The sequence below is a fragment of the Saccoglossus kowalevskii genome, chromosome 2 (assembly GCF_978046115.1).
Source record: "Saccoglossus kowalevskii chromosome 2, keSacKowa6.1, whole genome shotgun sequence".
Classification (NCBI taxonomy): domain Eukaryota; kingdom Metazoa; phylum Hemichordata; class Enteropneusta; family Harrimaniidae; genus Saccoglossus; species Saccoglossus kowalevskii.
In genome coordinates this window covers 46136790-46151801 of record NC_140642.1, presented here as the reverse complement: position 1 = coordinate 46151801, position 15012 = coordinate 46136790, and the positions used below count along the sequence as shown (strand labels likewise).

The 15012-nt window shown below is 35.8% G+C and overlaps 1 protein-coding gene across 1 annotated transcript in view; it reads right to left on the bottom strand.

The window, feature by feature from the left end:
- Positions 1 to 15012, bottom strand: part of LOC144354615 (uncharacterized) — a 144417-nt gene that overhangs the window by 64705 nt on the left and 64700 nt on the right. Inside the window, exon 4 of the mRNA XM_085505844.1 lies at positions 2144 to 2247. Coding sequence (XP_085361970.1) covers positions 2144 to 2247 — 104 coding nt within the window. The remainder of the gene's footprint in view (positions 1 to 2143; positions 2248 to 15012) is intronic.

The window sequence follows — 15012 nt, the reverse complement described above, 5'->3', positions numbered from 1 at the left end:
TCCGGGTCCGGAATGGTGAAAATGTGCGATTTCAATGCATTTTCGGCCTTATAGCGGCCGCCATTTGGCTATCGTTAATGAGATCATGAAACAAATGCACATACATATTTGTGACATGATGTACCTTGTGTGTGTGTGAAGTTTGAACACGATCAATCCAAGCATGTCTCAGATACGGATCCAGATCTGAATTCTTTTAAAGAAATTGGCCGCCAGTCGGCCATTTCGAACCCGATCCAAAAAAAAAATGACGTGCATCAAGGTCCTATTATGTTTAATGTATGTACCAAATTTGAATGAAATCTGTCCATGCATAACTGAGATCCGGGTCCGAAATGGTGAAAATGTGCGATTTCAATGCATTTTCAGCCTTAAAGCGGCCGCCATTTGGCTATCGTTAATGAGATCATGAAACAAATGCACATACATATTTGTGACATGATGTACCTTGTGTGTGTGAAGTTTGAACTCGATCAATCCAAGCATGTCTCAGATACGGATCCAGAACTGAATTCTTTAAAACAAAATGGCCGCCAGTCGGCCATTTCGAACCCGATCCCAAAAAAAAAATGACGTGCATCAAGGTCCTATTATGTTTAATGTATGTACCAAATTTGAACAAAATCCGTCCATGCATAACTGAGATCCGGGTCCGGAATGGTTAAAATGTGCGATTTATATGCATTTTCGGCCTTAAAATGGCCGCTATTCGGCTATCGTTAATCGGATCATGAAAAAAATGCATGTGCATATATCCCATATAATGTGTGATGTATGAGTGAAGTTTGAACTTAATCGGTCCATGCATGTTCGAGATACAGGTGATCACGGACGGACGGACGGACGGACGGACGGACACACACAGGGCAAAACATAAGTCCCCGTTTTCGGACTGCGTCCGAACGGGGACTAAAAACTAAAACAAAAAATGCCGAAAAAACGCCGGTCGATTTCATGGCCCGTTGCAGACTACTCGACCGACCGTCCATACACGTGTTGTCACTGTACATTGGCCATGTTGAATCGCACGAGATCGGCAAAATCTTCATTACAACTAACAGTTTAATGCTCACATCATAAAAATACGAATATAATCATAGGCAACCTACTATTATATAATGAATAAGTTGATCGACACAGGGACCCCCCCCCCCCGAGTTTTGGATATTTAGGAAATCGCGACACAAGCAAAGAACCGGAAAACGATTAACTTGAAACTATGTCCCCATGAATTAATCGTTCGTGTACAATAATTTGACAGGGTATACAATTTGCGAACTAGTTTCGTAGATTGGAGACAATTGTTTGCTTTTTTGGCTTTTCACAAGAATATAAAGCTGGCAATCATCATAAAATTCATGTCCGTACGTACGTTACGGAATGTACACCAATCGTACCCCAAGATACATTCAATATTGCTGAAACTGGAGAACTTACCTTTGCAAACACGTCTGTTATGCCGCCTTCTTGAAGTTCTTGAAATCAAACAAGGTTACTAATTCTTCTAGTAACTAGTGAATGAGACCACTGAGCCGAACAGAATACATGTATAAACAGTACTATAATAAATTGCACGCAATGGAGAAATCATGTGCCGTAGCGTTACTCACAGATCTAATCTACTGTAAAATATTTTATTTCAGCTGGAATTATCATTCGCTGAAAAGACTTTTTCTGGCTGTTTTTTGTATTGAATTCATTTTCATTGATTTTTGACAAGTTGACTGTAAAATATAGGAAAAAGGGAATATTCGCTGGATTTTATTTTAACTGAAACATTCCTTCAGCGAAAATAGCAAAAAAATGTTGCAAGCGAAAATAAAGTATTTTACAGTAATTAATTTATTCTGAGCATGCGCAGACGTTCTGTCAATGTTGCTGGGAGAGGTAATTTTTGATAAAAATCGTGAAAAAGACCCACTTAGGATTTTCAGATCTGGAAAAAAAAAATTACGTGCATACTCGGAAGACACTTGTTTATCAACCTGCCAAGTTTCACTGATACCTGCTGTAGAATTTCTGAGAAAATGTTGGAGAAGGAAAACAGACATTTGACAAAACCTGAATTATAAAGTCCCCTTTTCAGGCTGTGCCTGAACAGGGACTAATAATAGGGGAAAGGTACAAATGGTGTTAATCTTACCTTACAACCCTCACATGTATACACACCAAAATGAATACCAGATGACACATCACCGCATACACGACATAGAATCTGATCTGCAGTTGGTTGTTTTGGAGTCTTGGCTGTGAAAAACAGGGAATAAATTTAAGCAAAAAAATCTTAATACAGATTATAGGAATTGCATAAATTATACATCAAATAATATGAATTATATAACAATTAATAAACATGTGCAGTGTGACTAGTGGTTTAAGGAAAAGTACAATCCAATGTTCCTGAGAGCCTATTGATCATTTTAACAATGGAAATGCAATGTCTTGTCAATTCAATTTCTGACCAGATTTTTAGTACAGTGAAATCAGTTAGATTTTCAGATTATCAAGTTATTGACATACTCCCTGTTCATCCAAAAGCAAAGACCCAATACATGTATCTAGACATCAATACAAATTGTGGCACTCTATTTCCAGAAAGGTATGGTACAAAAACTTGAACACATAAAACCATTAGTCATTTGGATCTGCTTATTACAAGAGTTCAATAATCTAAAACATAGAGAAACTGTGAAACTGTGAACTGAGGTGCAATACAATTGATGCGATTTGATTCCTACATATCAAAGAAGCATTAGACCGTTGCAATCTATATTATCATTCATATGCAAACAAAGTTTTTCTTTTCTCAGGGATAAAATACATCTCTCCTAAAGAAAGGGAATCAACATAGTTGCCACTGAGACAACTCAACATGGTGCCATTTCATACAAATACAATAAACTGTGTATATAAGACACAAAGCAGTTAAGTGCAAGCCTATGAAATTATGGGAATAGAAAGATAAATACTAACTACAGGGTATATTTAGACTGCTGAGTGAGGCAATCTTGTAAGCCTGTCATAGTTTTATTATAGTAGAATCTCTGTATATTGGTCATTAAGACAGCTGGTAATGTTAGTATTACCATTGGCACTCAATTGTAAGCAATTACATGGTGTGCCAAGGGGCAAGCAAAATAAATCACTGTGAACAATTGCATTCCTCCCATCAGTGAACATACTAAAGCAAAAACACTTACTTGAGACAAACAATAACGTGTAAAGATGGAGGAGGGGTTAGACTTTAAATCCATAAAAGAGCTAGTCATGTGAAACAATCCATCACAAGAGTGGAGTATAATGTATAGAAAAAACAGCAGTTGAATTAAAAATATCATGATGAAATGAACAAGTCTGAAAGAAGTCAATCAATGGTAGTTATATTAGAATATCAGAGCAATCGATCATCTATTTTCACACAAAAATAGAAAATTGAAGTAGTCATAATGAAATGAAAAAAAGTATAAAGTCCACCCAAGTTGTATTTAAGAGTTGTATTTAAGAAAAAGTTGTATTTAAGAAAGCGTTAAAAATAGCATGTTTAACCAAAAATTAAAAACAAGCAGCCTGTCAGATGAGATAGCTCTGCTGTTAGCAATGCACATTTCAATTAAAGAAAGTGAAGATATCATTAGAAAATGAACAATATGTATAGTATCAAAGCAATCAGACTGTTTACAACAAGAATTCGATAATATCTATTTTCACCAAAAATGACAAAAATATTCATCAAAATTAGATAATTGAAGATATCATCACGAAATGAACAATCTGAGATAGGTCCACATGTAGTATATATATATGTAATATCAAAGCAATCAGACTTGTGGTTTTTAACAGGAAGTCAAAAATTTCACCAAAAATTACAAAAATATTCACCAAAATCAGGGAATTAAAGTTATCATTGAACTGAAATGAAATGAAATGAACAAATCTGAGAGAGATCCACATGTAGTATATATATATGTAATATCAAAGCAATTAGACTTGCAGTTTTCAACAAAATGACAAAAATATCACTTTTTCCCAAAAATTACAAAAATATTCATCAAAATTAGAGAATTAAAGATATCATCATAAAATGAACAAATCTAAGAGAGGCCTACTGTACTGAGGTACAGTACTCATTTCGCCCAAGCTCCCGCTCGCTTTTAGATTTTGATCGCTTTTTTTTGCTTGCTTTGTTCAATTCGACCGGACATTTTCCGCTTTTTTTTCGAACGCGCAAATTCGGAAGTATCCATTCGCTCGCTCGCCTGACAGCGCAACCTCACGCATTTACAGTTTATTACCTATTGTTTCATTTAAAAGTGTATTATTTTTGTTTTTATGATGTTAAAAGAATAATAAATACAATCAGAAATTTATAAACGACCATTGACAAATTACGGTGGATCACACTGCCATATAAAATTGGTAATTTAATACATACGCGTAGTAATAATGTCCACCATAAACAAGATCAAACCAAACATGTGAAATCAATTACAACACTGACACAGACACAACTAATATGAAATAGAACCATTCTATTTTTGGTGGAGAGCGAAAAATGTCTACTGTAGAGTATGGTATTCGTTGAGTAATCGTGTGTAGGGTGACGGTTGTCATGCACGCATTGTTTGGGTTTAACACGGGTCAAGTTGTAGTTATGTAAATCCGTGGCACCTATAACAATTGAAAAATATCTGCAGGAATAGTAAGACTGTGAAAAAAAACGACTGATCGATTGTTATAGAATGACCGTACTGTACAAATTCTAATGTCAGCCAGCGCCCATCTTACTAGTCCGAAGTTGTCGAAGCCGACATCAATGGAGATCGCGTTCTTTAACTAGGCAGCTGGCAAGCGGACTAACACGTTACATAAACTTGTTGAATTACAATTATGGTTTTTATTTTTGCGCAAAATGTCTCGTTATAAAATAAAGGATTCAAATTTTGCAGGGTATTCCGTTTTGCAAACTCTGGGCGAAATACTTCCATGAGATGTACGTAGTTCACTTACAGCCAAAACAAAGTCAGCCAGGACATAAAGTTGTGAAACGCGACAAAACAAACGCTGCCAGTGAAAGATTTCGTAAAACATAGCAAAACTATTGAAACCTTGCCCACAAGAAAATAGTTGATACAACTGAGAAGGGAAATTTTCAATTTTTTCTTGATTTTTCAAAAATTGATAAAACGGTTACTTCAGACCTTGATACATCATCCCAGGTTTACAAAAGATCGAAATTGCAAAATAACGTTGCTTAAATTAGTGTTTTAAAACGCTAGAAGAAAAGAAGACTACAACTTTGGAAGGGTTTAAATGATATTTAACATCTTATCTGTATACTCTGTTGTTGATGATTCTGATATAACGGGTGATAAGCTTTCCATCGCAAACAATGCGTGTTTATCTAACGTCCATTGCCAGCATTATTGTCAGTTGAGACTTCGTTGGAGAAACACGGTCATACAGTCCGGGCATACAGTACTCATTTCGCCTAACCTTCCACTTTTACAACGACTGCTTATCGCTTAATTTACGACCATGCGGTCTTGTCCGACCGGAAACCGGCCGCATTTTAATAACGTTTTTTTTTGCTAGCTCGCTCATTGAAACACCGACCGCTCACCCAAACACGAATCACTGGCACATGAGTGGTCGAAATGGTGGTTTTGATAGTAAAGTGTGAACATACAACTAGTATTTACTATTATTAAATTCTGAACGACACCTCAAATCTAATAGTTGTATGACACTTGTATCGTGAAAGCAACTGAACTGTGACCTCTTGTTACATGTTTTGGGTGCTTGTTCTAGATGTACTATTTTTTATTATTTTAATGACAGCTACGTGAAAAAAGCATAGGTAACTCATTTTGACAGAGTAGAGAAACAAGAAAATGTTAATGATTAATTCCAAAAATAACAATATCGAATCCACGTCGGTCCATGTCTGGTAAAATTTGACATTCAATTTTCAAAAATCAAAGAAAGCTTAGAAAGAACTCCTGTGTGCTGAGGGAATAGGGATCATGATGTAATATTCGAGAATATTTGAAAATGATAAACAAATTATGAATAATCTATTAAATAAGGAGGCACCAGTAGTCATCTACACACATAGACAGTGTATACCTACAATAAGCCTACTTAAAAATATGCATAAAAAGTCTATACAAAATTGAAGCATTAAAAAGAAAACTGAAATAATTCATAAAACATTGAGGAAAATGAAATGCAACGAAAATAGTAAACAAATAAATGCCCAAAATAAACTTATAGGGCATTTAAAAATATTTTACAAATTTAGTTAACACGGAAAACGAAAAGTAGCAAGAGCAACTATGTAAATTTCAAACAATCACAATCTAAATATCTAAAATTCAAACCACTATCTTAATATCAATATTTATTTATTTTATTTATTTTCAGTTATGTATATTAATAAGGAAGGCATCACAATCTTTTCAATTGGTTCGTATATCCCAAAAATCGACATGGTAAAATTACAACCATCGTACAACTCAGTACCATAACAAATATTAATAATTTACGGCAGACGTACTTCTCGGTACATAAAATTCAAAGTAATCTCCAACGTGTCTCATTTGTTACTGCGTACAAATTGACACTATCTGGGGCACGTCGCACGCGATGAGTACGGTACCAACCAAAAATACACACAGGACATTTTAAGTGGCTCGAAACAAAACCTATTCGCTAATTTTCGTTTCGAAAACATTTACGACGGCTTAAAACCCTGCAGCCCGTCCAGGCAGGAGACGCCGGTCAGCGTGGCGTTGCCCCAGTGGTTTCCACTGTGCATCCAATAGTTAATGCCGACATCACGGTCTATACATTCCACATGAAGCATGGTATTCAGCTTAACCATATTTTCTTTTTTGCTCCATGGCTTAACTTAATAGGAACAGTAACTCGAGCAATACATGTGCCTTCCGATTTGAGGGATATCGTGCCGTGTAATATTCAATGAAAAAAATAGTGAAACACGAGGCTCACGCTGGGGGCCCACATAAGGTGTTGCAATAGTGTAAATATAACAAAGCCAGACACCGATTGTTTCCTTTGCTAGGTAAAATCAATGTACAGAATAATCGGATGAAACAACTAAAGTAAACTAGGATATATTAGAGCCAATGAATTCGTAATTTCCGACGAAAAGGGCCGGGAAAAAATACCCCTCATAACAAATCACCGTCATAACAAATCACTGTGTTGAGGGGGCGGTGAACAAATGAGACACGATTGTCAAATTGTTTTGGTAATCATCGAATGTCGATTCATGTCATTTGTACAGGGTACTCTGACACAAAAATAAGGGAAACCAGCCTACTTAGTGCTAATGATTTTGTGATTCCCCACACAAAGAACGTTCTCAAAAATAATCCGACATGCTGATCAGCCCACCAACAATCGGCACCAAAATTGATCACTCCTGTCACGGTAAATTCGGTATGTTTTACGAGTTTTTTTTCTCCAAATCCCAACATATATTTACACATGTAGGCAAATTTTGTCAGCTCTGTGTAAATAGATATTTTTACTGGGAATGTGCCCCATTTTACGTACGAGAAGCCCTTACACAATGCAGTAGTCATCAACACACATAGACATCCTATACCTACTAATCGACTTGATAGCTTCGTAATTTGGGGAAGGTGGGGGTGAAAGTGCACCATGCAAGTTTCCAAATGTGTAAAGGAAAATAAAGGAAAGAAGTACAATACAATGTTGGTAAGCGATACAAAGGAAATATCTCCTTACGGCAGCGACTTGATACAACTACATTGATGCTGGAGGTCACCATATTTGTTCTCGCGTTCAATATCACGGTGATAAATCAGGATTCACAAGTACAACGAATTTACACAACATTTTACCATGAAATCGAACCTACCAACCATTTTCATATCTTCAACACTGCCATGGTTTTGGCGATGATGAATCTCACATTCATTATTTTCTTGACTGGACTCACACAGGGTTCAATGTTCCGTGGCTTGAATGTAATTGTACACCACACGTGAATGTAAACTAGCTTGCACAGTAATTCGTTTCACAGTCATTGGGGTTATACATTTGTTCAATTACTTATTTATTTATTTACTTATACGATAATAACAAATCATACATGTAATTTCTTAGACCTTTTCATAATGTAAACTGATACATTTCATCTCCCGAGCGCTTGCTTCGTTTTTGTACAACACACTGGAAATAACAAAATGGCTGACACCATCATAAATTGCTGGTCATAAAAAATAGAATACGCATGCGCATCGTTATGCAAATTAGTCCACTCACCGATTCCTATTAGTTGTATTCATGCAATTGGGCATAAAAAAAAAAAAATAAAAATAATAAAAAAATACATAAAAAATGCTAAATTTTAATTAAAATGTAAAATACAACAATGAACTGCAGCAGCCAATCATTAGTAACATTCTTACCAAGTTACATAAAAATCGTTTTAATGCTTCTTGAGATATAACTGAAATAGCTTAAAATTCACACATTATTATGCAGATGAGCTCATTAATATGCATGGATGTCAACCAAAAACTAATCAAATCTGCGCATTGCCCCAGACAAGCTATATACCAAGTTTCATTAAAATCCGAACATTGGTTCTTGAGATATCGATGGAACAAACACACACACACACACACACACACACAAACAGACAGACAGACACACACACACACAGACAGACATACTAACTGCAAAGAATCCCTTTTTGTGCTTCGCACACGGGAGTCAATAAGTCACGATCATTGAATGAGTTCAGTCTATACCGTATCGTAAAAGTGTTCCCACAAAAAATATTTTCAACTAAAAATGGCCACATGCCCTGAAAAAATAGAACAGAGCTTGACATGTATGAATAATTTATTGGGCTTAAAAAAACGTGTCAAATTTAGTTATAGTCATAAATATTTGGTGGCCAGTCGATGAACAATTCGTAACTCAGGATTCACACGGAAGTCCTTCAGGGCTGAAAATCATCGACCCTACTCTGGTTTACTTTATTTCCTAACTTGCAGAGAAAACTGATTCGCCGTGGACTCTAATGTATCTAAGCCTAGTATTTTCTTTTTGAACTGAGGTCAAATTCCATTCGTTTGTCAAAATATACCGATGTTTTTCAGCGAATTTTGAAGCCGGTCACAGCACAAAAACACTATGTGAATCGACGCCAGAAATTGGATGGTACGACGACCTTTCAATTAGCGTCAAATATGCTTTGTTACAACATCATTGATTGGTTGAAAGTCACATGATCGGAGCACAACCTGGGTCACAGAACCACAACACATTTTCAATCAATCAATCAGAGCGGAAGTTGCCAACAAATGTCAAAAAACTCGTGAATTTCGTGGATTTGAATAAAATAAAGCAAGCGATTGATAAGAATGATTATTAATATTTTCCTCGATGCACTTTGAATTTTTTTTTTTTTTTTTATTTCAAGGTAAGAAATGGCTAGTTAAGTTGCATCGACTTCAAGGCGGTTGTTTCACCGCAAACAACTCCAGCTCTGTTGTAGTTTTGCGATGTAATTAAAATATATATTATAATAATAATAGTACTTGTTAAATTATTTGGGGTCTCAGCCCACAAATTACGGACATGATCCCCATGAATTACGGTAAATGTTTGTACCGTTTCGGCTGATTGTGTTGATCGACGCCCTTCCTAAACTCAGTATGGAGAAACCAACTGGGATCGACATTCCAAACAAATTATTGGGACACGGTAAACAAACATTCCAAACAATCGAAATTATCAACGAAAATTATCAACGAGATTTTTCTAGATATTTACAGACATACTGTCATTAAAAACATATGTAAAATTAACAAATACACAAAGAGGTGTAATATAAGGTTTTATTTTAGGCTTAGAAATATTTCCTTTCACTCAGCCCTTGCATGAAACTGCCATTTAGCTTCATGGTCCTTCAGCTTGTCTTTGCCTCAGGGAAAAACAACAATAATTATACAAAACACATTGCGAAGACTCAACAATCAGGAAAGAAAACCCAGTCAACATGTCATACTTGTGTTGAAATACATTTTGTATTTCACGTCAGAATATTGTTCAAAATAAAATATTCAGTCCAAGCCAAATCGAGGTCAAAGGGTCAGATTGCGTGCATATAATTATGGATAGTTAAAACAAAAAGTATTTGAACTTTTGTCAGCTGTTGAACATTCATAAAAACCAGAAAGACAATTATAAGACAATGTGAACCTCAGAAATTTTTCTATTAATCCTAATTTCAAATGCGCGCGTGCGGTGATATTTCGGGGTTTGCGGGGTCAAAAATAAAGCGGAAATTGTCCGGTCGAATTCAACAAGCGGTCGCAAAAGCGAGTGAAAAAGGTGATTGGAAAGCGGAAGCGGGTGGGAGGTTGTGCGAAATGAGTACTCTAACTTTGCGCAACTTTCTTTTAAATCGTTTTATTTTCCAAGTCAATTATCTATTTTACTAATACCATTTTTTATAACGCAATGGCGAAGAAAAAAAAGCGTTGACAGACGAGGCAAAGAAAAATCTGCCACTCAGTGTCGCAGTCTGAAACAGCAATTTTTTTCAAACATTGGCCTTTTTGTTTCACCATGAAAACCGTTTTATTAGATCTCTTATCAGAGACACTTAAGGATTAGCCTGTTTGTAAACTGTCAGCGTGTACAGTGGGACAGTAATGTTTGTCAGAGGATTATCCCTTGTTGTGCGTTTGCATAACAATGGAAACCCGAACGTTCCTGGAGTACGGACTCAAATGCCAGCAGTTTTCTTCATTTTTCATGCTCGAGCATGAAATTATTCATTATCTGACACTCTTTATGAGTTCTATGATATCAGAGGTTAATCTTTTTGGCCATTTTTAGTGTATATTTATAATAATGCAGCAAATCTACAGTGTTTCATTAACTAAAACTGTTTTTCACGTTTTTCTCGAGTTGAGGTTTTGACTGAGTACGACTCATTGGTACCGCCGCCAAATGAAGTGCGTTCGGACTAGGACATTCAAACTCGCAGTTATCGTTCAAAAGATAATGATGGTGCGAAATATGTCTGGGTTTTTAAAGAAAATGCTTTGTCACAGAATAATAGTCTGTTAAAGGTGCCAAGTATGAAATAATTTGGGGACAAAAAAACAAACCTGCATAGAAATCGGAACAATAGGTCTTTTGATTACCGGGGACACATTTCAATGGACTTGATTACGGACAATGCATGACGTAAATTTCACCAGGAAATTTCGCAGTGTGCTCTCGCAATCGCAGACTTTTTACAAGGTTCGCCATTTTTGATGTCACGTGATAATTATGTAAACAATGACTGTCCAGTTTGTGCAAATTTGTACCTCTATACTTAGTCTTTTGAAATATATAAGCTAAATTACTGTTCTGAACGAGACAACAGACAGAGAATGTATTATTCGAAAACGTCACAAAACCTTCTCGCTACCTTAAGTGGAGACCAAGAATTGGCTAAATTCTTGAAATAGTGAAAATTTATAACATAATATTCATTTCTTACTAGCAAATTTTGATTTTGTGATGTAACCTCATTGCATTTGTCTCCTTCTCTAAATGTTAACCTTGGTTTTCACGTTTCTGTTTCATATATTGTTTTGTATATTCCTTCTTACGATCAATAACATCAGCTTTTACATGCCTCTTTTTTTTTTCTTCAAGCTCAATTTGCCTGTGTAATTCTTTACTCAACAATAATGAAGAGATGAACTAACATCAGCCTTATTTTGAACCTGATATTTCACATGAGTAGATAAATCTTGCCAACTAATTATGTGACATGGTTCTTGACTGTAATCGGTGGATTCATAAAAATTACTATTTATTTCTATCAACTGATAAAATAACATGTAAACCTGTTCTTTTAAAACATTTTCGATATCAATAAGTGTTACGCTATCATCATTAAATTTCTACCAGTTATTATCAGATGCTTTATTACAGGCATAGTAATGTAATGGATTAGACTGATGTACTATTATACCATATAACTTGTATGAAGTATAACCATAGTAACTGTTGCTTACATACTCAGACATGTTTAAATTTATTGAATAACTGACAGGTGTCTTTATTTTATTCCCCAAATTTGAAAAACGTTTCAACTGTATAACATAGCATGTTGGTAATACTTGATTGGTCACATTTTTTTACAATGTCATGCACTTTGTTGCAATGACTACACGAATATTCATGTATTGTTTCTTCACTAAAGTAATCATTAAAGCAATTTGAAATAGAAACTGGTTCATTATTACTAGAATATATGATAGGAAGTCGTAAAACAGTGAATGGTTCAAGTCTAACATTCTGATATGCACAGTGTTTTGATTTATATGTGTTATTATACCACTTTTGGTCATGGGCATCATTGTTTGATTTTTATTCTTGCAAAAAGGGTGAATTTATATGCAAATTGTAAAGAGCATTCGCAAATATGCAAAGTGTAAACGGTCACACTTTTATTCATATGCAAAGTGTAAATGCTACACTTGTATCAAAAGTGTAGCGTTTACAATTAACATATCAATAGAAGTGTAACTGTTTACAATTTGCATATCAATCAAAGCGTTACCGTTTACAATTTGCATTACAAATGAAACAAAGTATATGCATTTAATCACACAAATCATAAGGAGGGTGTAAATCGCACTAATTTAATTATACTTTCTATGGAAAAACAACTACAACACTACAATTCAATATTGACACATTTGTTTCCGTCCTGGATCTTAATTTTAATTTGTTTAGAACAACAATCATTTGAACGACACATTTCTCTGAATTCTGCATGTGATGTTGCAGTCACTGGTTCAGGCAGTGGCTGTTCATATCTTTCAACCTTAGGCTTGTGTACGGAACCAGGATCGTCAATTACGATGGCTAAAGTACTTGCTTTCGGTAGTGGAGGTTGGAGAGCATCAGATACAATTTTCTGAAGAGAGTTACTTGTTTGTTTATATGTTCTCAACCCATCATCCGATCTGTGACCAGTGCGTTCTTTGATTAGTTGCTCACCAAAGCCTTTTTCATGCAACGAAGTCACCGCAGTAACCTAAAAGTATGAAAAGAATGATTTGAGAAGTAAATATACCCACATTTATTTGCATCGCGTTTGAAATACGTTTTCACAATGTACAATATTTGTTTTCAATCGGCAAAATTCAAACACATTTGAACCCATCCCAAGATTCCACCCACCCCAGAATCACTTGAGACAAACTTACCTTACCCGAGTGTCCAGTATGATTGATACCCATCTATTCCAGCCAGATCACACATTCTTTTTGGATATTGTCGTAAAGTATTTACTCCAATCTTCTGTTTATAAAATTTGAGCCCTCCGCTGGACGTCGGTAGAAGGGACCTTTCGGTGGAATACATTGCAAATAACGTTTCAATAACTGAACAACACAACGCGTGTTGGAAAGAACGCCGTATTGGCGCACATTTTTATACGGGATTTTCCGCGAGTAATACAGTCCTTGATTATTTTTACACGGTCTACCATTAAATTCAATATAGTCAGCTTGATTGTCTGATCCTTGTACGAACTGTTCGGCTGTAAGGTTACTATGTTCGTCGACTGCTCGGAGAGCGAACACTTTACACACATAAAAGTAGACCGCATAACTCAAATTTGTAGCAGACTCTATGGAAAAAACCTTATCCCACAATTTGTTTTCATCATCATCTGTGTATGGTTCAGCTTGACATTTAATAACACCTATTCCCCGTCTGTCTATACTCTTCATTACACCGTCCAGGGTGTGATGGAATTCCATAAATTCCCGAGCATGTGTATCCATAAAGCACTCTTTTGCATTCGTCACGTAAATATCTCTGAATTGTCTTGTCGACGAGCCTCGACAACAAAGCGACACAACCAAAATGAAAGTTCACGTACACCAAGTTCGCTGCATAATCTGGGAACAAATGTGAACACGTCACTACTGCTTACCCCGTGCTTCTCGACTCGTTCATTTCTGGCTCGGTCCCATTCATCCCACACAGACACTCCCCAGTTAGTACATCTACGCGTGTTTTTTGGCACTCGCGAATTCTGACTGGCAGCTATCTGTTCATTGTCTACAGGTAAACCGAAACGTTAAAATCTTCTTTTTCGTTGTATTGAGAGCAAAATCTCTCAATGTCATCGTTGTACTTTGAATCGGAGATGTCACTGTATTTGACCATCACTGAGCGCTGCCTGCATTCGAAATGACAAGACCATGCTTTGACACATGGAAAATTCAAATGTATTCAAAATATTGACCAATGAGTGGAGTTTATTTGAAAAGACCATTCAGCAAATAAGGTTTATTGGTCATATCACTTAACAACCAATCGTATTCGATGAACGCAGATGAGCTTTACTAATTTGAATCTCAAAGAGCATTCTTATGCAAATTTGAAGTGGTACAATCTCACGCACAACCGAAACAGTCACTAAAAATCTCTTGCCTTCGGCCTCGTGCGTTTTACAAGATGCTGACAAAAACTGTGGCCTTTATAGTTATAAACGCACTCCAACTCGTGCGATTAACTATACTTATAGGTACCCATAAATATACTTTGTAAAGTATGTACTGGCATATTATTACTGTTTACGTCATATTGTTCTAATATATCAAATATAATCACAAGAAATTCATGGGCATTATTTTCTACAAGAGGATTAATTAATTCTCTACTTTTAATGTATTTCTGTAACCATGCTGCACTATTAAAACTGTTGTTACCCAAATACATGTGAATTATAAATGATTCCCATTCACATAACGAACAAGATGGTGTTTTATATTTTCTGCATTGAGGGGTTTTTGATTTGGGAAGAATGTAGCTTGCAAATGCTGGGGTATGTATTAATACTTGTATATAACATTTTGATAACAAGGCCAAGGTTTTGTAAACCAGCACCAGGGAGTTCATTTATAACAACTATCCAATCAG